General features: G+C 41.4%; 1 protein-coding gene across 4 annotated transcripts in view; it reads left to right on the top strand.

The window, feature by feature from the left end:
* Positions 1-23,514: 23,514 nt before the first annotated feature.
* LOC308707234 (extended synaptotagmin-1-like) overlaps positions 23,515-27,617 on the top strand; it is a 46,071-nt gene continuing 41,968 nt past the window's right edge. For 2 of the 4 annotated variants that reach the window (XM_081393511.1, XM_081393512.1), the window contains exons 1-7: positions 23,515-23,746; positions 24,422-24,526; positions 24,886-24,985; positions 26,421-26,515; positions 26,720-26,761; positions 27,010-27,361; positions 27,458-27,589. In XM_081393511.1, coding sequence (XP_081249637.1) covers positions 24,898-24,985; positions 26,421-26,515; positions 26,720-26,761; positions 27,010-27,361; positions 27,458-27,589 — 709 coding nt within the window. In that variant the 5' untranslated portion in view covers positions 23,515-23,746; positions 24,422-24,526; positions 24,886-24,897. Of the gene's footprint in view, positions 23,747-24,421; positions 24,527-24,857; positions 24,986-26,420; positions 26,516-26,719; positions 26,762-27,009; positions 27,362-27,457; positions 27,590-27,617 lie in introns of those variants that run through there. The other 2 variants (XM_081393514.1, XM_081393513.1) reach the window with 2 other exon arrangements.

Below are 27,617 nucleotides of genomic sequence, written 5' to 3' on the forward strand. Positions count from 1 at the left end.
AAACATATACCCAGGGGGCAAAACACCTGTTTTTTAGGAAATCAGACATGGGCTGCTGTAAAAGGTTGTCATATAAAAATGAAATCTATGATGTCTGAGGATCACAACCTGGGTGGCCAACCCGGTCAACAAGCTGCTGGAAACTTGTAATTAGGGTCAAAACAATGCTACCTCAAATTCGGCTTTAACTCCCAGAATCACCCAAACATGCTAAAACGGTTTAATTATATTCATGAATCGTGAGCCATATCTCCCTGATACTTTATGCTTTATGCCTTTAGAAAGAGTGGAAGATAAGTTTTCATCTGATGCCTTGATTGTACATGTAATTAGAATGTAAGAGTTAACAATGCCTCTTAATTCATAGGTAGGCAAAAAAAAAAAAAAAATATTGAACATTCCATTTGTAATCGGTAGCATTCTTTTCCCTTTGTTGTTGTTACAATAAACAAATTACCATGTAAAGTTAACTTTTACTGGATGAAATAATATTTAGATTTTTTTTTTACTAACCAGACAGTCCTCATGGCCCATAACACATTTAGAGGGAATTCAATTTCAAGCCTATAATAGCCTGTCAATTCAAACAAGATCCAAGAAAGAAGTTTACCATTGACTGATGTTAATACTGCTCTGTTTCTGTATGTACAGTATATCGTTTGCATATTTATGCAATATCAATTATTTGTATTGCAATGTCAATTTCTAATATTCTTTCACAAGTGGGATAGCTTTATTTATTCTATTGAAATAAAAAAAAAGGGATTTGAGGATTTTGGGTTTGGCTGGTTAGTGTTCAATCCTGGTGTTTGGAGTGTGAGACAAAGGTACTGACAACTAAATGCTGAAAGACTAAAACACACAGGAGTCAAGTGTGGAGTAGGTTTAAAAGTATTTACTGATTAAAACTGTTACATTAAGTAGCAAATTGTACCAAAAAAAAACACAAAAAAAAACAACAACAGACAAACAGATTACAATTCAGGGTGATAACTAATTTCTGTAATAATGTTTATACAATTTGTTTAGCTGTTTCGGAATCACCGCTGCTGTCGCTGCTCTAGTGTTTCAGCATGCTGTGTCCTATACATTTGGTTGCCAACCCCTAGCAACGGCATCCTATGTAGCATGGAGCAGTTCTTCTGACAACCTTTAACCAGAGATGGGCACAAATACATCAAAAAGTATTTAATTAAAATACAAGTAATTTGTAATTTGAAAATACAAAAATATATTTTTTACAGTCTTCTGTAGTGTAAGTGTGCATTAGGTACATGTAAGAGTCTAGAATATTGCAATATTATTGTTTAGTGCAGAAGATGCGCTTTTAACGTACGTTGCCATATACTGTCATAATAAAATATAATTACGCATATAACACTATATTTGTATTATTTACACAAAAACTAGTTAACGCTGCTGTGAGGGTGTTTCTAATAGCGCGGCTGTGACAAAGTTGATAACTTTCTCTTTTCCGACTGCCATTCTCTATTTTCTTACTCTTTTTGAAAGTTGTGAAAACACTGTTGTGGCGTTTTTCTTTTGCTATTTTAGCAAATTGGAACACAAAAATATATATTTAATGTAGTCTTTCATTCACTGCTATAGAAGTTAACCCAACTATGATGCCTTACACTTCTGAGAAACCCAGAAATGTGAACAGGGTCAATAGGATGTGTCACATCACGTGATTTACTTGCCAAAAACTGTGATAGGCAATTTGGTAGTCCTATTTGTATTTTATGTCTATGGTCCTAGGGATAGTTCACCCAAAAAGGAAAATTAGCCCATGATTTACTCACCCTGACGTCATCCTAGGTGTATATTACTTTCTTCTTTCAGAAGAATACAATCAGAGTTATATTAAAAAGTGTCGTGGCTCTTCCAAGCTTTATGACAGTCAATGGGTATATTTTTCATCAAAGTGCATCTGTCCATCATAAAAGTGCATCTGTCCGTCATAAAAGCGTATCTATCCATCATAAAAGTACATCTATCCATCATAAAACTCCATCTATCCATCATAAAAGTGCATCTATCCATCATAAAAGTGCATCTGTCCATCATAAAACTGCATCTGTCCATCATAAAAGTGCATCTATCCATCATAAAAGTGCATGTGTCAATCATAAAAGTGTCTGTCCATCATAAAAGTGCATCTGTCCATCATAAAAGTGTCTATCCATCATAAAAGTGCATCTATCTATCATAAAAGTGCATGTGTCCATCATAAAAGTGCGTCTATCCATCATTAAAGTGCATCTGTCCATCATAAAAGTGCATCTATCCATCATAAAAGTGCATCTGTCCATCATAAAAGTACATCTATGATGGATAGACACACTTTTATGATGGACAGATGCACTTTTATGATGGATAGACGCACTTATATGATGGACACATGCACTTTTATGATGGATAGATATGCTTTTATGATGGACAGATGCACTTTTATGATGGACAGACACACTTTTATGATGGATAGATGTACTTTTATGATGGACAGATGCACTTTTATGATGGATAGATATGCTTTTATGATGATAGATGCACTTTTATGATGGATAGATATGCTTTTATGATGGATAGATGTACTTTTATGATGGACAGACACACTTTTATGATGGATAGATGTACTTTTATGATGGACAGATGCACTTTTATGATGGATAGATATGCTTTTATGATGATAGATGCACTTTTATGATGGATAGATGTACTTTTATGATGGACAGATGCACTTTTATGATGGATAGATATGCTTTTATGATGATAGATGCACTTTTATGATGGATAGATGTACTTTTATGATGGACAGATGCACTTTTATGATGGATAGATATGCTTTTATGATGATAGATGCACCTTTATGATGGACAGATGCACTTTTATGATGGACAGATGCACTTTTATGATGGACAGATGCACTTTTATGATGGATAGATGTACTTTTATGATGGATGCACTTTTATGATGGATAGATGCACTTTTTTGATGGACAGATGCACTTTTATGATGGATAGATGCACTTTTATGATGGATAGATGCACTTTTATGATGGATATATGTACTTTTATGATGGATAGATGCACTTTTATGATGGATAGATGCACTTTTATGATGGACAGATGCACTTTTATGATGGATAGATGCACTTTTATGATAGATAGATGTACTTTTATGATGGATAGATGCACTTTTATGATGGATAGACGCACTTTTATGATTGGCACATGCACTTTTATGATGGATAGATATGCTTTTATGATGGACAGATGCACTTTTATGATGGACAGACACACTTTTATGATGGATAGATGTACTTTTATGATGGACAGATGCACTTTTATGATGGATAGATATGCTTTTATGATGATAGATGCACTTTTATGATGGATAGATATGCTTTTATGATGGATAGATGTACTTTTATGATGGACAGACACACTTTTATGATGGATAGATGTACTTTTATGATGGACAGATGCACTTTTATGATGGATAGATATGCTTTTATGATGATAGATGCACTTTTATGATGGATAGATGTACTTTTATGATGGACAGATGCACTTTTATGATGGATAGATATGCTTTTATGATGATAGATGCACTTTTATGATGGATAGATGTACTTTTATGATGGACAGATGCACTTTTATGATGGATAGATATGCTTTTATGATGATAGATGCACTTTTATGATGGACAGATGCACTTTTATGATGGACAGATGCACTTTTATGATGGACAGATGCACTTTTATGATGGATAGATGTACTTTTATGATGGATGCACTTTTATGATGGATAGATGCACTTTTATGATGGACAGATGCACTTTTATGATGGATAGATGTACTTTTATGATGGACAGATGCACTTTTATGATGGATAGATGCACTTTTATGATGGATATATGTACTTTTATGATGGATAGATGCACTTTTATGATGGATAGATGCACTTTTATGATGGACAGATGCACTTTTATGATGGATAGATGCACTTTTATGATAGATAGATGTACTTTTATGATGGATAGATGCACTTTTATGATGGATAGACGCACTTTTATGATTGGCACATGCACTTTTATGATGGATAGACGCACTTTTATGATTGGCACATGCACTTTTATGATGGATAGATATGCTTTTATGATGGACAGATGCACTTTTATGATGGATAGATGCACTTTTATGATGGATAGATGCACTTTTATGATGGATAGATGCATGATGCAGTTTTATGATGGATAGATGCACTTTTATGATGGATAGATGCACTTTTATGATGGATAGATGCATGATGCAGTTTTATGATGGATAGATGTACTTTTATGATGGATGCACTTTTATGATGGATAGATGCACTTTTATGATGGACAGATGCACTTTTATGATGGATAGATGTACTTTTATGATGGATTTATGCACTTTTATGATGGATAGATGCACTTTTATGATGGATATATGTACTTTATGATGGATAGATGCACTTTTATGATGGATAGATGCACTTTTATGATGGACAGATGCACTTTTATGATGGATAGATGCACTTTTATGATAGATAGATGTACTTTTATGATGGATAGATGCACTTTTATGATGGATAGACGCACTTTTATGATTGGCACATGCACTTTTATGATGGATAGATATGCTTTTATGATGGATAGATGCACTTTTATGATGGATAGATATGCTTTTATGATGGACAGATGCACTTTTATGATGGATAGATGCACTTTTATGATGGATAGATGCACTTTTATGATGGATAGATGCATGATGCAGTTTTATGATGGATAGATGCACTTTTATGATGGATAGATGCACTTTTATGATGGATAGATGCATGATGCAGTTTTATGATGGACAGATGCACTTTTATGATGGATAGATGTACTTTTATGATGATAGATATGCTTTTATGATGGACAGATGCACTTTTATGATGGATAGATGCACTTTTATGATGATAGATGTACTTTTATGATGGATAGATGCACTTTTATGATGGATAGATGCACTTTTATGATGGACAGATGCAGTTTTATGATGGATAGATGCACTTTTATGATGGATAGATGTACTTTTATGATGGATAGATGCACTTTTATGATGGATAGATGCACTTTTATGATGGACAGATGCAGTTTTATGATGGATAGATGTACTTTTATGATGGATAGATACGCTTTTATGATGGATAGATGCACTTTTATGATGGACAGATGCACTTTTATGATGTATAGATGCACTTTGATGAAAAATATACCCATTGACTGTCATAAAGCTTGGAAGAGCCACGACACTTTTTAATATAACTCTGATTGTATTCTTCTGAAAGAAGAAAGTAATATACACCTAGGATGACGTCAGGGTGAGTAAATCATGGGCTAATTTTCCTTTTTGGGTGAACTATCCCTAGGACCATAGACATAAAATACAAATAGGACTACCAAATTGCCTATCACAGTTTTTGGCAAGTAAATCACGTGATGTGACACATCCTATTGACCCTGTTCACATTTCTGGGTTTCTCAGAAGTGTAAGGCATCATAGTTGGGTTAACTTCTATAGCAGTGAATGAAAGACTACATTAAATATATATTTTTGTGTTCCAATTTGCTAAAATAGCAAAAGAAAAACGCCACAACAGTGTTTTCACAACTTTCAAAAAGAGTAAGAAAATAGAGAATGGCAGTCGGAAAAGAGAAAGTTATCAACTTTGTCACAGCCGCGCTATTAGAAACACCCTCACAGCAGCGTTAACTAGTTTTTGTGTAAATAATACAAATATAGTGTTATATGCGTAATTATATTTTATTATGACAGTATATGGCAACGTACGTTAAAAGCGCATCTTCTGCACTAAACAATAATATTGCAATATTCTAGACTCTTACATGTACCTAATGCCACACTTACACTACAGAAGACTGTAAAAAATATATTTTTGTATTTTCAAATTACAAATTACTTGTATTTTAATTAAATACTTTTTGATGTATTTGTGCCCATCTCTGGTTAAAGGTTGTCAGAAGAACTGCTCCATGCTACATAGGATGCCGTTGCTAGGGGTTGGCAACCAAATGTATAGGACACAGCATGCTGAAACACTAGAGCAGCGACAGCAGCGGTGATTCCGAAACAGCTAAACAAATTGTATAAACATTATTACAGAAATTAGTTATCACCCTGAATTGTAATCTGTTTGTCTGTTTTTTGTTTTGTTTTGTTTTTTGGTACAATTTGCTACTTAATGTAACAGTTTTAATCAGTAAATACTTTTAAACCTACTCCACACTTGACTCCTGTGTGTTTTAGTCTTTCAGCATTTAGTTGTCAGTACCTTTGTCTCACACTCCAAACACCAGGATTGAACACTAACCAGCCTAACCCAAAATCCTCAAATCCCTTTTTTTTATTTCAATAGAATAAATAAAGCTATCCCACTTGTGAAAGAATATTAGAAATTGACATTGCAATACAAATAATTGATATTGCATAAATATGCAAACGATATACTGTACATACAGAAACAGAGCAGTATTAACATCAGTCAATGGTAAACTTCTTTCTTGGATCTTGTTTGAATTGACAGGCTATTATAGGCTTGAAATTGAATTCCCTGTAAATGTGTTATGGGCCATGTGATGGCCGACGACGTGGCCACACAGCAAGGCGGTAACTAAACCACACACACTGACATGCCTTTTCCCCTTTTGTTTGTTTACATGTTATTTTGGTTGTCCTTTATTACATTTTAGAATTAAATCTTTTGTTGCAGATCATCTTATGTATTTCATAATAAAGACACACACAGATTTGGTTCATTTTACCCACTTTATTTATAACTTACACTTTTACCATACATGACTAGGTTGGGTGCACACTTTCTAGTTATTAGTGGTATATTGTGTTAACGTTTATTTCTTTTGAGTTTAAGTTGCTTACGTGGGAAGAGCGGAGGTTTGGCGCTGTCTGGGACACTGCGCTCCGGTGGAGGTCCATTCCAATAAAGGACCGGCTGGCGTCAGTTGCTGCCATTTTGTTCTGTTGGGCTAATCCATGTTGCCAATTAGCTGGGGGTGTGCATGATTGATTGTATGTTTGGTTTGTTTATTATAATTCTATTTATATTTTGTTGACTATAATTATTTGGGTACATTATTTTGTTTATGACCCATTTCTTGTTATTTCTGAAGTTAATTACTTTATTTATTGTAATTGTGTTAAGTGATATTTGTTGAGTTCCCTGTGTATGTCTAATGGACTAGTCCTGTGTGTATATAAGTTCCCTATGTGTGTCATTTGGGAGGCCATGTTTTCTTTGTTTAGTTTGTTTGTTTGACTTCTGTTTTAGTTTGATTTTCTTTAGTTTACTATTGTTATGGTCCCAGACCTGACTTTATTTTCAGTCAGTTTTTCAAGTTATTTAATTTGTAACTTTGTTTTTTTTTTGCATTTAATAAATAATTTTTGGTTGGAAATCCTGTGTCCTTTGCCCTTGACTGCTTGGTCCCTCACATATGGTGTCAGAAGTGGGATCCGCAGAGGGCGCAGGTTTCCTATTTTTTGTTTTTTCCCTTTTTGTCCTCCCTGGTTTTTTTTTTTGAGCTATGAGTCGGCCTGGAAGAAAAGGGGCACAAAGGATGATGCCAAGGGAAGCACAGGAAGGAGAGGTGGAGACCATATGGATGGTGAGGAGATTGTCACAGAGGAGTCTGGAGGGCGGGAGCCAACGCTGGCAGATCTGACAAGTTTGTTCCGGGCCCACATGGCGCAGATGGATGCTCGGGAGGCCGGGTGGGCCCAAGAGCAAAAGGAACAAGAACGATGATTTAAGGCATTGCAGCACCAGTTTGGCTTGCTTCAGATGGAGGTGCAAGCTCGTACTCATACTCCGCCCACCCCTGATCCACTTTCTATGCATCCGAGTCCAGGGGTAATGCAGGATGGTGACCCTGATTCTGATCGACCATTCCCTAAAAGGAGTGAAAGAGAACTTCACCACGTGGACCATGATAGAGGTCAGTTCTTGGTCAAAGAGCCTAGATTAGAAAAATTAAGTGACTCTGATGACATAGAACATTTTTTGATAACCTTTGAGAGGATTGCTGCAGCGTGTTGTTGGCCTAAGGCTGACTGGGCATTCCGCCTGATTCCCCTACTGACTGGTAAGGCCCGAGCGGCATATGTGCTTATGGACATTGATGACTCTCTTGAGTATGATTGTGTTAAGTCGGCTATTCTGAGAAAGTACGACATTAATTCAGAAACTTATCGACAAAGATTTCGTTCTCTGGAGGTTGAATCATCTGAGAGTCCCAATGAACTGTATGCCAGGCTGAAGGAGCTGTATGGGAAGTGGATTCGACCTAAAGGTAAAACTGTTGAGGAAATTGGAGAAATAATTGTTCTAGAGCAGTATCTCCGAATGCTCTCTCCTGAGCTTCAGGTATGGATCCGTGAGCGGGGCCCTGATACTGCTGCTGAAGCTGCATCATTGGCGGATGTGTTCGTTGCTGCCCGGGGAAGGAACCAGCCATGGAGTTGGCGGGGTGGAAGAGATTCTCGCAAGCCCCATGTCTTTCACCTGCCCCAGTACTACAACTCTGGTAAGCCTCCTGGAGGAGGAAAATCTGAATCTGTGACTTTTAAACCACCTAAGAAAGTGCCTATTTGTTACCTGTGTGGTCAAGAGGGTCATACCAAACCTGTTTGCCCGAAGAACGTTGTCAAGCTCTCTCAAGTGTGTTATGTGCCCAGAAATAATGCAGCTCCGGTAAAGCCTGGACGGTCCTTAAAGATGACCACTGTAGAAGTGAACGGTAAAGAACTCCGTGCTCTGGTTGATACTGGCAGCGACCAGACATTGGTACACAGACAGTTTGTTTCACCTGCCTTGATTAATCCTTCTGACAAGAGACTGATATGCTGTGTCCATGGCGATGAGAAACTGTTACCTACCGCTGGTCTTTACATCAAAATACAGGGACAGACTTATCTCCTGGACGTTGGGGTTGCAGATAATTTGCCGTATCCTGTGATTCTGGGGCATGATTTACCAGTGCTTTTGGATTTACTGCAGCCGGAACAGCTTTGCAATGTTGTAGTCACCAGGGCCAAAATGAAGCGGGCAGAGGAACCGATGCAAACGCTCTGTACTTTACCTTTCTTTGATGTGGATCTCGAAGTGGAACCTTCAAAGACGCGGAAGTCCCGTACTGAAAGACGACGGGACAAGCTTGCATATAATGTTTCCAAGATACCAGCTAATCCCTCATGTGACTTGTTTCAAAGTTTCCAGGTGCCCGCTAACATGATCCAGCTCCAGCAGGAGGACGTCAGCCTGGCTCCGTACCTCAAGAAAGCAGAACATGAAGCTACAGCCAATGCTGATGACACTGACTCTGCCGAAAGGTATTTGTTCCAAAAAGGTATTCTTTATCGCCAGTTTGAGTCGACAAACCAGCTTGTCGTGCCACAATGTGTCCGGGAGGTAATACTCCAGTTGAGTCATTCAATTCCCTGGGCTGGCCACCTAGGGAAACACAAGACCTTAGCTCGCATCAAAAGACACTTTTATTGGCCAGGACTAAGGAGGGATGTGACTCGATACTGTAAAAGTTGTCCTGAGTGTCAGAAAGTCTCCATGAGAAGCCCTTCCAGAGCTCCATTACAACCTCTACCTGTTGTGGGTACACCATTTGAGAGACTGGGTATGGATATTGTGGGCCCTGTAGAAAGGAGTCGAGCTGGAAATAGATTTATGCTTGTTATAACTGATTATGCGACTAGATATCCTGAGGTGTTCCCAATGAAGTCCATTAAAGCCAAGTACGTAGCAACATGCTTGATACAACTTTTTTCCAGAGTTGGGTTCCCCTGTCAGATTCTTACCGATCAGGGCACTAACTTTATGTCCACTCTCTTAAAGCAGGTGTATCAGCTTCTGGGTATCGAGAGTTTACGTACAACTCCTTATCATCCGCAAACAGATGGCCTCACAGAGCGTTTCAATCAAACACTCAATCAAATGCTTCGCAAGTTCATCAGTGAGTCAGGCAAGGATTGGGACCAGTGGTTGCCCTACCTCCTGTTTGCATATAGAGAAGTTCCCCAGGCCTCGACTGGGTTCTCTCCCTTTGAGTTATTATATGGACGTGAGGTGAGAGGCCCTTTGACCCTGCTTCGTGAGCTGTGGGAAGGAACCCAGGGTAGCGGGGACTTGGTAAATGTGATCTCTTATGTTGTGCAGATGAGGGAACGGTTGGAGGCGATGGCGCAACTGGCTCAAACCCACATGGCTGAGGCACAGAGATCCCAGAAGTCATGGTATGATCGGTCTGCATGTGAACGGAGTTTTAACCCTGGCCAGCAAGTGTTGATGTTACCCAGTCAAGAGAGCAAATTATTGGCGAAATGGCAGGGTCCATTTGAGATCCAGCGGAAGCTGGGACGCACCACTTATGAAATTACCACTCCAGGCTTGGACCGGCCTAGTAAAGTCTTGCACATTAATTTGCTGAGGGAGTGGATTCCTCGTCCTGAGAAGGAGTCACAAGTTTTGATGATTCAACAGGTGATGGAGGAAGAGGAACTGGAGGAGCAATACTTGCCTCAGCCGGTCGCAGAATGTGTTAACCTGGAGCATTTGCCAAAGGATCGCCAATCCCAGGTGAGAGCGCTTTGTCACCCTGACCTCTTTTCTGAGTATCCTGGAGCCACAACATTGATTGAACATGAGATTGTGTTGAAAGGTGATGCTGTTGTTAAAAGGATGAGTTATCGAATACCTGAGCGATTACAGGTCTCCTTGAGGGAAGAGATTGATCTGATGCTGACGTTGGGAATCATCGAGCCGTCTAAGAGTGAGTGGTGCCACCCAGTGGTTTTAGTCCCTAAAAAAGATGGAACCTTACGGTTTTGTATTGATTTTCGATACCTGAACTCTGTCTCTAAGTTCGATTCCTATCCAACACCCCGTATAAGCGACCTCATTGACCGCCTAGGTCAAAGCAAGTATCTGACCACCATTGACCTCGCCAAAGGATATTGGCAAATTCCTCTCACTCTTCAATCTAGAGAGCTGACTGCCTTTAGAACCCCATGGGGGCTATTCCATTTTAGGGTCCTCCCTTTTGGCCTGCATGGGGCTCCAGCCACTTTTCAGAGGCTCATGGACCAGATATTACATGGTTTGTCCTTTGCGGCCGCTTACTTGGATGACATTATCTATAGTGACTCTTGGGAACAGCACCTACAACATCTGCAAGAAGTTCTGCGGCGACTCCTCAAGCTGGCCTCACCATCAATCCACTCAAATGTGCTGTAGCCCGGACTGAAATTGAATATCTGGGCTATGTCATTGGTAAAGGGGTGGTCAGACCCCAGGTAAAAAAGGTCCAAGTCATTCAACAGTGTCCTTTACCCCAAACACTGAAAGAATTGAGATCGTTCCTTGGTATGGCAGGTTTTTATAACCGATTCATTCCTAATTTCTCTGGCAGAGCAGCAGCCTTGACGGATATGGTGGGCTCCAGATGCCCTAATCGACTTCAGTGGTCAGAGGAAGCAAAGATGGCTTTTCAAGACATCCAGACTGCCCTGGGTGAGGACCCTGTGTTGCATAATCCTGACTTTAATGAACCGTTTATTGTGCAAACAGATGCTTCGGAACGAGGTATTGGAGCCGTGCTACTGCAAGGGCCAAGTGATGGACGACAACTGGTGGCTTGTATTAGCCGTAAACTCTTCCCGCGAGAGGTCCGATATTCTACAATCGAAAAGGAGTGCTTGGCTGTGAAATGGGCTCTGGATTCCCTAAAATATTATCTGCTTGGGAGAGAGTTTATTGTGGAAACTGACCATAAGGCTCTACAGTGGTTGAAGAGGATGAAGGACACAAATAGCAGAATTACTCGGTGGTACTTGGCCATGCAGCCCTTCCAATTCAGTATCCAGTATGTTCCAGGGAAAGACAATGCTACGGCTGATTTCCTCTCTCGCTGTGTCAGGGAGGTTCCTGAAGTGGGGGGGGGGGGGTGATGGCCGACGACGTGGCCACACAGCAAGGCGGTAACTAAACCACACACACTGACATGCCTTTTCCCCTTTTGTTTGTTTACATGTTATTTTGGTTGTCCTTTATTACATTTTAGAATTAAATCTTTTGTTGCAGATCATCTTATGTATTTCATAATAAAGACACACACAGATTTGGTTCATTTTACCCACTTTATTTATAACTTACACTTTTACCATACATGACTAGGTTGGGTGCACACTTTCTAGTTATTAGTGGTATATTGTGTTAACGTTTATTTCTTTTGAGTTTAAGTTGCTTACGTGGGAAGAGCGGAGGTTTGGCGCTGTCTGGGACACTGCGCTCCGGTGGAGGTCCATTCCAATAAAGGACCGGCTGGCGTCAGTTGCTGCCATTTTGTTCTGTTGGGCTAATCCATGTTGCCAATTAGCTGGGGGTGTGCATGATTGATTGTATGTTTGGTTTGTTTATTATAATTCTATTTATATTTTGTTGACTATAATTATTTGGGTACATTATTTTGTTTATGACCCATTTCTTGTTATTTCTGAAGTTAATTACTTTATTTATTGTAATTGTGTTAAGTGATATTTGTTGAGTTCCCTGTGTATGTCTAATGGACTAGTCCTGTGTGTATATAAGTTCCCTATGTGTGTCATTTGGGAGGCCATGTTTTCTTTGTTTAGTTTGTTTGTTTGACTTCTGTTTTAGTTTGATTTTCTTTAGTTTACTATTGTTATGGTCCCAGACCTGACTTTATTTTCAGTCAGTTTTTCAAGTTATTTAATTTGTAACTTTGTTTTTTTTTTGCATTTAATAAATAATTTTTGGTTGGAAATCCTGTGTCCTTTGCCCTTGACTGCTTGGTCCCTCACATATGGTGTCAGAAGTGGGATCCGCAGAGGGCGCAGGTTTCCTATTTTTTGTTTTTTCCCTTTTTGTCCTCCCTGGTTTTTTTTTTTGAGCTATGAGTCGGCCTGGAAGAAAAGGGGCACAAAGGATGATGCCAAGGGAAGCACAGGAAGGAGAGGTGGAGACCATATGGATGGTGAGGAGATTGTCACAGAGGAGTCTGGAGGGCGGGAGCCAACGCTGGCAGATCTGACAAGTTTGTTCCGGGCCCACATGGCGCAGATGGATGCTCGGGAGGCCGGGTGGGCCCAAGAGCAAAAGGAACAAGAACGATGATTTAAGGCATTGCAGCACCAGTTTGGCTTGCTTCAGATGGAGGTGCAAGCTCGTACTCATACTCCGCCCACCCCTGATCCACTTTCTATGCATCCGAGTCCAGGGGTAATGCAGGATGGTGACCCTGATTCTGATCGACCATTCCCTAAAAGGAGTGAAAGAGAACTTCACCACGTGGACCATGATAGAGGTCAGTTCTTGGTCAAAGAGCCTAGATTAGAAAAATTAAGTGACTCTGATGACATAGAACATTTTTTGATAACCTTTGAGAGGATTGCTGCAGCGTGTTGTTGGCCTAAGGCTGACTGGGCATTCCGCCTGATTCCCCTACTGACTGGTAAGGCCCGAGCGGCATATGTGCTTATGGACATTGATGACTCTCTTGAGTATGATTGTGTTAAGTCGGCTATTCTGAGAAAGTACGACATTAATTCAGAAACTTATCGACAAAGATTTCGTTCTCTGGAGGTTGAATCATCTGAGAGTCCCAATGAACTGTATGCCAGGCTGAAGGAGCTGTATGGGAAGTGGATTCGACCTAAAGGTAAAACTGTTGAGGAAATTGGAGAAATAATTGTTCTAGAGCAGTATCTCCGAATGCTCTCTCCTGAGCTTCAGGTATGGATCCGTGAGCGGGGCCCTGATACTGCTGCTGAAGCTGCATCATTGGCGGATGTGTTCGTTGCTGCCCGGGGAAGGAACCAGCCATGGAGTTGGCGGGGTGGAAGAGATTCTCGCAAGCCCCATGTCTTTCACCTGCCCCAGTACTACAACTCTGGTAAGCCTCCTGGAGGAGGAAAATCTGAATCTGTGACTTTTAAACCACCTAAGAAAGTGCCTATTTGTTACCTGTGTGGTCAAGAGGGTCATACCAAACCTGTTTGCCCGAAGAACGTTGTCAAGCTCTCTCAAGTGTGTTATGTGCCCAGAAATAATGCAGCTCCGGTAAAGCCTGGACGGTCCTTAAAGATGACCACTGTAGAAGTGAACGGTAAAGAACTCCGTGCTCTGGTTGATACTGGCAGCGACCAGACATTGGTACACAGACAGTTTGTTTCACCTGCCTTGATTAATCCTTCTGACAAGAGACTGATATGCTGTGTCCATGGCGATGAGAAACTGTTACCTACCGCTGGTCTTTACATCAAAATACAGGGACAGACTTATCTCCTGGACGTTGGGGTTGCAGATAATTTGCCGTATCCTGTGATTCTGGGGCATGATTTACCAGTGCTTTTGGATTTACTGCAGCCGGAACAGCTTTGCAATGTTGTAGTCACCAGGGCCAAAATGAAGCGGGCAGAGGAACCGATGCAAACGCTCTGTACTTTACCTTTCTTTGATGTGGATCTCGAAGTGGAACCTTCAAAGACGCGGAAGTCCCGTACTGAAAGACGACGGGACAAGCTTGCATATAATGTTTCCAAGATACCAGCTAATCCCTCATGTGACTTGTTTCAAAGTTTCCAGGTGCCCGCTAACATGATCCAGCTCCAGCAGGAGGACGTCAGCCTGGCTCCGTACCTCAAGAAAGCAGAACATGAAGCTACAGCCAATGCTGATGACACTGACTCTGCCGAAAGGTATTTGTTCCAAAAAGGTATTCTTTATCGCCAGTTTGAGTCGACAAACCAGCTTGTCGTGCCACAATGTGTCCGGGAGGTAATACTCCAGTTGAGTCATTCAATTCCCTGGGCTGGCCACCTAGGGAAACACAAGACCTTAGCTCGCATCAAAAGACACTTTTATTGGCCAGGACTAAGGAGGGATGTGACTCGATACTGTAAAAGTTGTCCTGAGTGTCAGAAAGTCTCCATGAGAAGCCCTTCCAGAGCTCCATTACAACCTCTACCTGTTGTGGGTACACCATTTGAGAGACTGGGTATGGATATTGTGGGCCCTGTAGAAAGGAGTCGAGCTGGAAATAGATTTATGCTTGTTATAACTGATTATGCGACTAGATATCCTGAGGTGTTCCCAATGAAGTCCATTAAAGCCAAGTACGTAGCAACATGCTTGATACAACTTTTTTCCAGAGTTGGGTTCCCCTGTCAGATTCTTACCGATCAGGGCACTAACTTTATGTCCACTCTCTTAAAGCAGGTGTATCAGCTTCTGGGTATCGAGAGTTTACGTACAACTCCTTATCATCCGCAAACAGATGGCCTCACAGAGCGTTTCAATCAAACACTCAATCAAATGCTTCGCAAGTTCATCAGTGAGTCAGGCAAGGATTGGGACCAGTGGTTGCCCTACCTCCTGTTTGCATATAGAGAAGTTCCCCAGGCCTCGACTGGGTTCTCTCCCTTTGAGTTATTATATGGACGTGAGGTGAGAGGCCCTTTGACCCTGCTTCGTGAGCTGTGGGAAGGAACCCAGGGTAGCGGGGACTTGGTAAATGTGATCTCTTATGTTGTGCAGATGAGGGAACGGTTGGAGGCGATGGCGCAACTGGCTCAAACCCACATGGCTGAGGCACAGAGATCCCAGAAGTCATGGTATGATCGGTCTGCATGTGAACGGAGTTTTAACCCTGGCCAGCAAGTGTTGATGTTACCCAGTCAAGAGAGCAAATTATTGGCGAAATGGCAGGGTCCATTTGAGATCCAGCGGAAGCTGGGACGCACCACTTATGAAATTACCACTCCAGGCTTGGACCGGCCTAGTAAAGTCTTGCACATTAATTTGCTGAGGGAGTGGATTCCTCGTCCTGAGAAGGAGTCACAAGTTTTGATGATTCAACAGGTGATGGAGGAAGAGGAACTGGAGGAGCAATACTTGCCTCAGCCGGTCGCAGAATGTGTTAACCTGGAGCATTTGCCAAAGGATCGCCAATCCCAGGTGAGAGCGCTTTGTCACCCTGACCTCTTTTCTGAGTATCCTGGAGCCACAACATTGATTGAACATGAGATTGTGTTGAAAGGTGATGCTGTTGTTAAAAGGATGAGTTATCGAATACCTGAGCGATTACAGGTCTCCTTGAGGGAAGAGATTGATCTGATGCTGACGTTGGGAATCATCGAGCCGTCTAAGAGTGAGTGGTGCCACCCAGTGGTTTTAGTCCCTAAAAAAGATGGAACCTTACGGTTTTGTATTGATTTTCGATACCTGAACTCTGTCTCTAAGTTCGATTCCTATCCAACACCCCGTATAAGCGACCTCATTGACCGCCTAGGTCAAAGCAAGTATCTGACCACCATTGACCTCGCCAAAGGATATTGGCAAATTCCTCTCACTCTTCAATCTAGAGAGTTGACTGCCTTTAGAACCCCATGGGGGCTATTCCATTTTAGGGTCCTCCCTTTTGGCCTGCATGGGGCTCCAGCCACTTTTCAGAGGCTCATGGACCAGATATTACATGGTTTGTCCTTTGCGGCCGCTTACTTGGATGACATTATCTATAGTGACTCTTGGGAACAGCACCTACAACATCTGCAAGAAGTTCTGCGGCGACTCCTCAAGCTGGCCTCACCATCAATCCACTCAAATGTGCTGTAGCCCGGACTGAAATTGAATATCTGGGCTATGTCATTGGTAAAGGGGTGGTCAGACCCCAGGTAAAAAAGGTCCAAGTCATTCAACAGTGTCCTTTACCCCAAACACTGAAAGAATTGAGATCGTTCCTTGGTATGGCAGGTTTTTATAACCGATTCATTCCTAATTTCTCTGGCAGAGCAGCAGCCTTGACGGATATGGTGGGCTCCAGATGCCCTAATCGACTTCAGTGGTCAGAGGAAGCAAAGATGGCTTTTCAAGACATCCAGACTGCCCTGGGTGAGGACCCTGTGTTGCATAATCCTGACTTTAATGAACCGTTTATTGTGCAAACAGATGCTTCGGAACGAGGTATTGGAGCCGTGCTACTGCAAGGGCCAAGTGATGGACGACAACTGGTGGCTTGTATTAGCCGTAAACTCTTCCCGCGAGAGGTCCGATATTCTACAATCGAAAAGGAGTGCTTGGCTGTGAAATGGGCTCTGGATTCCCTAAAATATTATCTGCTTGGGAGAGAGTTTATTGTGGAAACTGACCATAAGGCTCTACAGTGGTTGAAGAGGATGAAGGACACAAATAGCAGAATTACTCGGTGGTACTTGGCCATGCAGCCCTTCCAATTCAGTATCCAGTATGTTCCAGGGAAAGACAATGCTACGGCTGATTTCCTCTCTCGCTGTGTCAGGGAGGTTCCTGAAGTGGGGGGGGGGGGGGGTGATGGCCGACGACGTGGCCACACAGCAAGGCGGTAACTAAACCACACACACTGACATGCCTTTTCCCCTTTTGTTTGTTTACATGTTATTTTGGTTGTCCTTTATTACATTTTAGAATTAAATCTTTTGTTGCAGATCATCTTATGTATTTCATAATAAAGACACACACAGATTTGGTTCATTTTACCCACTTTATTTATAACTTACACTTTTACCATACATGACTAGGTTGGGTGCACACTTTCTAGTTATTAGTGGTATATTGTGTTAACGTTTATTTCTTTTGAGTTTAAGTTGCTTACGTGGGAAGAGCGGAGGTTTGGCGCTGTCTGGGACACTGCGCTCCGGTGGAGGTCCATTCCAATAAAGGACCGGCTGGCGTCAGTTGCTGCCATTTTGTTCTGTTGGGCTAATCCATGTTGCCAATTAGCTGGGGGTGTGCATGATTGATTGTATGTTTGGTTTGTTTATTATAATTCTATTTATATTTTGTTGACTATAATTATTTGGGTACATTATTTTGTTTATGACCCATTTCTTGTTATTTCTGAAGTTAATTACTTTATTTATTGTAATTGTGTTAAGTGATATTTGTTGAGTTCCCTGTGTATGTCTAATGGACTAGTCCTGTGTGTATATAAGTTCCCTATGTGTGTCATTTGGGAGGCCATGTTTTCTTTGTTTAGTTTGTTTGTTTGACTTCTGTTTTAGTTTGATTTTCTTTAGTTTACTATTGTTATGGTCCCAGACCTGACTTTATTTTCAGTCAGTTTTTCAAGTTATTTAATTTGTAACTTTGTTTTTTTTTTGCATTTAATAAATAATTTTTGGTTGGAAATCCTGTGTCCTTTGCCCTTGACTGCTTGGTCCCTCACATATGGTGTCAGAAGTGGGATCCGCAGAGGGCGCAGGTTTCCTATTTTTTGTTTTTTCCCTTTTTGTCCTCCCTGGTTTTTTTTTTTGAGCTATGAGTCGGCCTGGAAGAAAAGGGGCACAAAGGATGATGCCAAGGGAAGCACAGGAAGGAGAGGTGGAGACCATATGGATGGTGAGGAGATTGTCACAGAGGAGTCTGGAGGGCGGGAGCCAACGCTGGCAGATCTGACAAGTTTGTTCCGGGCCCACATGGCGCAGATGGATGCTCGGGAGGCCGGGTGGGCCCAAGAGCAAAAGGAACAAGAACGATGATTTAAGGCATTGCAGCACCAGTTTGGCTTGCTTCAGATGGAGGTGCAAGCTCGTACTCATACTCCGCCCACCCCTGATCCACTTTCTATGCATCCGAGTCCAGGGGTAATGCAGGATGGTGACCCTGATTCTGATCGACCATTCCCTAAAAGGAGTGAAAGAGAACTTCACCACGTGGACCATGATAGAGGTCAGTTCTTGGTCAAAGAGCCTAGATTAGAAAAATTAAGTGACTCTGATGACATAGAACATTTTTTGATAACCTTTGAGAGGATTGCTGCAGCGTGTTGTTGGCCTAAGGCTGACTGGGCATTCCGCCTGATTCCCCTACTGACTGGTAAGGCCCGAGCGGCATATGTGCTTATGGACATTGATGACTCTCTTGAGTATGATTGTGTTAAGTCGGCTATTCTGAGAAAGTACGACATTAATTCAGAAACTTATCGACAAAGATTTCGTTCTCTGGAGGTTGAATCATCTGAGAGTCCCAATGAACTGTATGCCAGGCTGAAGGAGCTGTATGGGAAGTGGATTCGACCTAAAGGTAAAACTGTTGAGGAAATTGGAGAAATAATTGTTCTAGAGCAGTATCTCCGAATGCTCTCTCCTGAGCTTCAGGTATGGATCCGTGAGCGGGGCCCTGATACTGCTGCTGAAGCTGCATCATTGGCGGATGTGTTCGTTGCTGCCCGGGGAAGGAACCAGCCATGGAGTTGGCGGGGTGGAAGAGATTCTCGCAAGCCCCATGTCTTTCACCTGCCCCAGTACTACAACTCTGGTAAGCCTCCTGGAGGAGGAAAATCTGAATCTGTGACTTTTAAACCACCTAAGAAAGTGCCTATTTGTTACCTGTGTGGTCAAGAGGGTCATACCAAACCTGTTTGCCCGAAGAACGTTGTCAAGCTCTCTCAAGTGTGTTATGTGCCCAGAAATAATGCAGCTCCGGTAAAGCCTGGACGGTCCTTAAAGATGACCACTGTAGAAGTGAACGGTAAAGAACTCCGTGCTCTGGTTGATACTGGCAGCGACCAGACATTGGTACACAGACAGTTTGTTTCACCTGCCTTGATTAATCCTTCTGACAAGAGACTGATATGCTGTGTCCATGGCGATGAGAAACTGTTACCTACCGCTGGTCTTTACATCAAAATACAGGGACAGACTTATCTCCTGGACGTTGGGGTTGCAGATAATTTGCCGTATCCTGTGATTCTGGGGCATGATTTACCAGTGCTTTTGGATTTACTGCAGCCGGAACAGCTTTGCAATGTTGTAGTCACCAGGGCCAAAATGAAGCGGGCAGAGGAACCGATGCAAACGCTCTGTACTTTACCTTTCTTTGATGTGGATCTCGAAGTGGAACCTTCAAAGACGCGGAAGTCCCGTACTGAAAGACGACGGGACAAGCTTGCATATAATGTTTCCAAGATACCAGCTAATCCCTCATGTGACTTGTTTCAAAGTTTCCAGGTGCCCGCTAACATGATCCAGCTCCAGCAGGAGGACGTCAGCCTGGCTCCGTACCTCAAGAAAGCAGAACATGAAGCTACAGCCAATGCTGATGACACTGACTCTGCCGAAAGGTATTTGTTCCAAAAAGGTATTCTTTATCGCCAGTTTGAGTCGACAAACCAGCTTGTCGTGCCACAATGTGTCCGGGAGGTAATACTCCAGTTGAGTCATTCAATTCCCTGGGCTGGCCACCTAGGGAAACACAAGACCTTAGCTCGCATCAAAAGACACTTTTATTGGCCAGGACTAAGGAGGGATGTGACTCGATACTGTAAAAGTTGTCCTGAGTGTCAGAAAGTCTCCATGAGAAGCCCTTCCAGAGCTCCATTACAACCTCTACCTGTTGTGGGTACACCATTTGAGAGACTGGGTATGGATATTGTGGGCCCTGTAGAAAGGAGTCGAGCTGGAAATAGATTTATGCTTGTTATAACTGATTATGCGACTAGATATCCTGAGGTGTTCCCAATGAAGTCCATTAAAGCCAAGTACGTAGCAACATGCTTGATACAACTTTTTTCCAGAGTTGGGTTCCCCTGTCAGATTCTTACCGATCAGGGCACTAACTTTATGTCCACTCTCTTAAAGCAGGTGTATCAGCTTCTGGGTATCGAGAGTTTACGTACAACTCCTTATCATCCGCAAACAGATGGCCTCACAGAGCGTTTCAATCAAACACTCAATCAAATGCTTCGCAAGTTCATCAGTGAGTCAGGCAAGGATTGGGACCAGTGGTTGCCCTACCTCCTGTTTGCATATAGAGAAGTTCCCCAGGCCTCGACTGGGTTCTCTCCCTTTGAGTTATTATATGGACGTGAGGTGAGAGGCCCTTTGACCCTGCTTCGTGAGCTGTGGGAAGGAACCCAGGGTAGCGGGGACTTGGTAAATGTGATCTCTTATGTTGTGCAGATGAGGGAACGGTTGGAGGCGATGGCGCAACTGGCTCAAACCCACATGGCTGAGGCACAGAGATCCCAGAAGTCATGGTATGATCGGTCTGCATGTGAACGGAGTTTTAACCCTGGCCAGCAAGTGTTGATGTTACCCAGTCAAGAGAGCAAATTATTGGCGAAATGGCAGGGTCCATTTGAGATCCAGCGGAAGCTGGGACGCACCACTTATGAAATTACCACTCCAGGCTTGGACCGGCCTAGTAAAGTCTTGCACATTAATTTGCTGAGGGAGTGGATTCCTCGTCCTGAGAAGGAGTCACAAGTTTTGATGATTCAACAGGTGATGGAGGAAGAGGAACTGGAGGAGCAATACTTGCCTCAGCCGGTCGCAGAATGTGTTAACCTGGAGCATTTGCCAAAGGATCGCCAATCCCAGGTGAGAGCGCTTTGTCACCCTGACCTCTTTTCTGAGTATCCTGGAGCCACAACATTGATTGAACATGAGATTGTGTTGAAAGGTGATGCTGTTGTTAAAAGGATGAGTTATCGAATACCTGAGCGATTACAGGTCTCCTTGAGGGAAGAGATTGATCTGATGCTGACGTTGGGAATCATCGAGCCGTCTAAGAGTGAGTGGTGCCACCCAGTGGTTTTAGTCCCTAAAAAAGATGGAACCTTACGGTTTTGTATTGATTTTCGATACCTGAACTCTGTCTCTAAGTTCGATTCCTATCCAACACCCCGTATAAGCGACCTCATTGACCGCCTAGGTCAAAGCAAGTATCTGACCACCATTGACCTCGCCAAAGGATATTGGCAAATTCCTCTCACTCTTCAATCTAGAGAGTTGACTGCCTTTAGAACCCCATGGGGGCTATTCCATTTTAGGGTCCTCCCTTTTGGCCTGCATGGGGCTCCAGCCACTTTTCAGAGGCTCATGGACCAGATATTACATGGTTTGTCCTTTGCGGCCGCTTACTTGGATGACATTATCTATAGTGACTCTTGGGAACAGCACCTACAACATCTGCAAGAAGTTCTGCGGCGACTCCTCAAGCTGGCCTCACCATCAATCCACTCAAATGTGCTGTAGCCCGGACTGAAATTGAATATCTGGGCTATGTCATTGGTAAAGGGGTGGTCAGACCCCAGGTAAAAAAGGTCCAAGTCATTCAACAGTGTCCTTTACCCCAAACACTGAAAGAATTGAGATCGTTCCTTGGTATGGCAGGTTTTTATAACCGATTCATTCCTAATTTCTCTGGCAGAGCAGCAGCCTTGACGGATATGGTGGGCTCCAGATGCCCTAATCGACTTCAGTGGTCAGAGGAAGCAAAGATGGCTTTTCAAGACATCCAGACTGCCCTGGGTGAGGACCCTGTGTTGCATAATCCTGACTTTAATGAACCGTTTATTGTGCAAACAGATGCTTCGGAACGAGGTATTGGAGCCGTGCTACTGCAAGGGCCAAGTGATGGACGACAACTGGTGGCTTGTATTAGCCGTAAACTCTTCCCGCGAGAGGTCCGATATTCTACAATCGAAAAGGAGTGCTTGGCTGTGAAATGGGCTCTGGATTCCCTAAAATATTATCTGCTTGGGAGAGAGTTTATTGTGGAAACTGACCATAAGGCTCTACAGTGGTTGAAGAGGATGAAGGACACAAATAGCAGAATTACTCGGTGGTACTTGGCCATGCAGCCCTTCCAATTCAGTATCCAGTATGTTCCAGGGAAAGACAATGCTACGGCTGATTTCCTCTCTCGCTGTGTCAGGGAGGTTCCTGAAGTGGGGGGGGGGGGGGTGATGGCCGACGACGTGGCCACACAGCAAGGCGGTAACTAAACCACACACACTGACATGCCTTTTCCCCTTTTGTTTGTTTACATGTTATTTTGGTTGTCCTTTATTACATTTTAGAATTAAATCTTTTGTTGCAGATCATCTTATGTATTTCATAATAAAGACACACAGATTTGGTTCATTTTACCCACTTTATTTATAACTTACACTTTTACCATACATGACTAGGTTGGGTGCACACTTTCTAGTTATTAGTGGTATATTGTGTTAACGTTTATTTCTTTTGAGTTTAAGTTGCTTACGTGGGAAGAGCGGAGGTTTGGCGCTGTCTGGGACACTGCGCTCCGGTGGAGGTCCATTCCAATAAAGGACTGGCTGGCGTCAGTTGCTGCCATTTTGTTCTGTTGGGCTAATCCATGTTGCCAATTAGCTGGGGGTGTGCATGATTGATTGTATGTTTGGTTTGTTTATTATAATTCTATTTATATTTTGTTGACTATAATTATTTGGGTACATTATTTTGTTTATGACCCATTTCTTGTTATTTCTGAAGTTAATTACTTTATTTATTGTAATTGTGTTAAGTGATATTTGTTGAGTTCCCTGTGTATGTCTAATGGACTAGTCCTGTGTGTATATAAGTTCCCTATGTGTGTCATTTGGGAGGCCATGTTTTCTTTGTTTAGTTTGTTTGTTTGACTTCTGTTTTAGTTTGATTTTCTTTAGTTTACTATTGTTATGGTCCCAGACCTGACTTTATTTTCAGTCAGTTTTAAGTTATTTAATTTGTAACTGTTTTTTTTTGCATTTAACAAATAATTTTTGGTTGGAAATCCTGTGTCCTTTGCCCTTGACTGCTTGGTCCCTCACAGGCCATGAGGACTGTCTGGTTAGTAAAAAAAAAATCTAAATATTATTTCATCCAGTAAAAGTTAACTTTACATGGTAATTTGTTTATTGTAACAACAACAAAGGGAAAAGAATGCTACCGATTACAAATGGAATGTTCAATATTTTTTCTTTTCTTTTTTTTGCCTACCTATGAATTAAGAGGCATTGTTAACTCTTACATTCTAATTACATGTACAATCAAGGCATCAGATGAAAGCTTATCTTCCACTCTTTCTAAAGGCATAAAGCATAAAGTATCAGGGAGATATGGCTCACGATTCATGAATATAATTAAACCGTTTTAGCATGTTTGGGTGATTCTGGGAGTTAAAGCCGAATTTGAGGTAGCATTGTTTTGACCCTAATTACAAGTTTCCAGCAGCTTGTTGACCGGGTTGGCCACCCAGGTTGTGATCCTCAGACATCATAGATTTCATTTTTATATGACAACTTTTACAGCAGCCCATGTCTGCTAAACCCCCTTTGCCCCCTGGGTAACAACATTACATGTGTGACCACCCTGTTTATTTGGGTCACAAAAGTGTTTAAGTGTTTATATATATATTATTTTGTATTTCTATCTATTTCAATTTATGTACACTTTATGTATGGTTTATTTAAACTACTTTAATCATAATGAGTTTGCACTGGACACTGCATTTTCTGAATTCAGAGTGGCAGTTGGGAGTTGAGTCACCTTGACGACTGTGGCATCCTCAAACAACACAGAGAGGACCACTGAAGTTTTCGTCTCTCTCACTCTCATTTATTAATAAAGGTTAGTAAAAATGATAAGATTTCAGAAAAATAACTGTTATTAAGATGTTTTGGCGTCTACTATTTGAGTTCAATTGGATGTTTGTTTTATTACTGATTTTGGTTTAGTTCTATTATAGAAAATCTGTTAGTGTATCAATCATCTACCGTGTGAAACAACTGTAAGAGAGTCTGGAATATTGCATTTATTATTATTATTATATTTGTTGTTTTCTTTGTGTATATTTGTTTACTTATTTATTGAGAATTACATTGGTTTCATGACATGGAAAACTATGATTAAATAAATAAAAAACAACACAGAGAGGACCACTGAAGTAACACAGTTTTCGTCTCTCTCACTCTCATTTATTAATAAAGGGAGTACTACACATGGATAAAATATTATACGCTCAAAGAATGGCCAGCGCTGCTGTGTTATCTGCCTGCTGCAACGAAGACTCGTCTGAGCAGAACAGAGGTAACGTTAACATTTTACTTAAATCAAAACTCTGGGCTCGACATTAGGCTTTTTCATGTGCTTGTCCTTTGGACAAGTAACGTTATATCTGTCATTCACTTGTCCGAGTAAAAAAGTTGCTTGTCCGGAATTTTTGTGCGTGCGTGTGTGTGTGTGTGCTGTAACGTTAAATATAATTTATTCTGTGTTCAATCAGCTCTGACAGGGATGTAGTGGAGGCTAAACGCACGTAAACTCCGTTTACGCACCTTCCAAAATTCGGAAATAGCGTTTACCCACTTCCACAGTGCGTTTATCCACCTCTAAATTGCTTTTATCCACCTCTAAATTTCACGTTATTTGAGCGGACTTTGCTTTTCCAGTGCGTGATCGACGATCGGTACATGATTCGAGCATTTGGGCCGTTAACGACAGAGCATATACTGATCCACATTTTTCTGACATATTATAGACCAAACAACTAATCGACTAATCGAGAAAATATTCAACAGATTAATCGACTATGAAAATAATCCCAAATCCCTAATCATTATGTACAAGTGCATTGCATTGGAAGCCCTGGATATAAGCCTCCCTATCTCTCTTAAATATTTTTGTTCTCTCTGTTTTGTCATTTAGTAAACTTTATAGATTTCACCTATTATTCCATCTTGAGTCTTTTTAACAAGAACGTAGATTAATGTATGAATTGAATAGTGATTGTGTGACCTATGATGAGGGAGCAACCAGTGATACCCTTGTTAGTACCATCAAACGATAGCCTATAGCGATGTCATCAGGATACACATACACCGGTAGGCAGTGGCCCACCTTACCGGGTGACCACGTCGTGGTCCACCAGAATTTATAGTTTACCCACCTCTTTTTTTTACCACTACACCTCTGAGCTCTGATATATGTGAATCTGCATGTTGTCATATCTGCACCTTTTTAAGAGCATTTCCCGGTAATCTTAATTACATTTAAGCATATAGTTACAACAAACATCTACAACATAACAACAGAAAGACAAGTTACCATTTAATGATACAGACTTTAGTTGTAGACCCATAAATAGTTTGTGAAACGCCCACAAGTTAATATTCATCGATAGCGAAATCATGGCATCACAGGGGAAAACCAAGAAACGTAACTTCATTCACGTGCAAGCGTGAAGCACAAAATCAGCCAGTGCGTCATTACCACTGATCTATATAGAATGTCATTCTATATAGATCAGTGGTCATTACGCATTTTGTTGGCATCATGGCATTTTATTACCATCCATTTGATTGCATCTGCATCTGTTGCAAATCCTGCTAATTATTCATGTGTGTCAATTTCAGCCTGTTTACTGATTTTATATGGAATCTTCAAAATGGTTGGTTCCTCGCCTGATCTACACAGGTGTGTTTAGTCAAAGCAGTTCAGTCTCATGCTGTTGTGTGTTTTTCAGGATCCTTTGCCTGTCTTTATGAAATGGGAAAGAAACTGTCATCGAAACCCCATGGCATTACCTTTGAAGGAATTCGAAGATCAGATGGCGAACGAGTATGTTGCTCTTTCTGGATACACCAAACTTCTTGCCTCTTGTTTTCTTCTGTCTTTCGAGTCCTGACATAAACATCAGTGTTTACAGTTTTGATCAAAACATGTTTTAAATTTTTTTTTTAGATTATCATGTAAACAACAAAAATGAATCAGTTCACTTACGTTTATTGGTGTATTGGTACAAATATTTTCTTTTTTTTTTAGGTGATGATCAAATTTGTGAAGAAGTGCCAGTTTGATTTCTACGTAAGTTGACACGATTTTATTCTTCATGAAAATTACTATTAAGAATCATTTAGTAAATTTTTATTTGGTAATTGATAATTCTATATGTAGACAGCATAAGATAAAACTGAAACAGACAATAAAAGCCTTGAAGCGTCAGTTGTAAAGTACATGTGAAGTTTATTTATTCTTGTTGAATTTCCCTCACTCTTTAGTAAGGAGGTTTGAGGTTAGGAGTCATCTAACCTTTTGTCAATCTCTTCTTTTAGATTGGGGTTTCCAAACCTTTGTGTCGAGAGGCAGCTATAATGCAGATAATGAAACATAGCGACCATGTCGTAAAGTTATATAAATGCTTTGACATGGAAGATCACATCATCCTCATCATGGAATATCCAGGTACCAGCATCACCTTGTGTGATTACATCAAAAGAAAAGGAGGTCGTCTGACTGAAGCGGAAGCAAAAGACATCATGCAGAAACTCATCAATGCGCTACACCACTGTAGTGAACAGGGTGTTTATCATAATGACATAAGCCTGAGTAAAGTACTCATCAACCCATACACCATGCAGACAAAGTTAACCGGCTTTTACAGAGCACTGGCCATGAGTGAAATACGTGAGTTTGCTTTTTGAGCACAAGTAACTGATTTATTATGCACAGGAAATAAGGGCGTTTTACTAAAAACTGAATCCTTACTGCTTACTGCAATAGGGGATTCTAAATCAAGACCAGAGAGGATAACTGACTCTTTAACGGCGAACAATGAAGGCTTATACAGTGTGCTGAAGGGGATGACCAAAGGAAAACTTTGGTTACTTTGTAAAAAAACACGCTTGTCCAATGGTGAGACCAAAAACAAGAACGAAATGGA

Source organism: Scardinius erythrophthalmus (assembly GCF_964197995.2).
Source record: "Scardinius erythrophthalmus genome assembly, chromosome: 18".
Classification (NCBI taxonomy): domain Eukaryota; kingdom Metazoa; phylum Chordata; class Actinopteri; order Cypriniformes; family Leuciscidae; genus Scardinius; species Scardinius erythrophthalmus.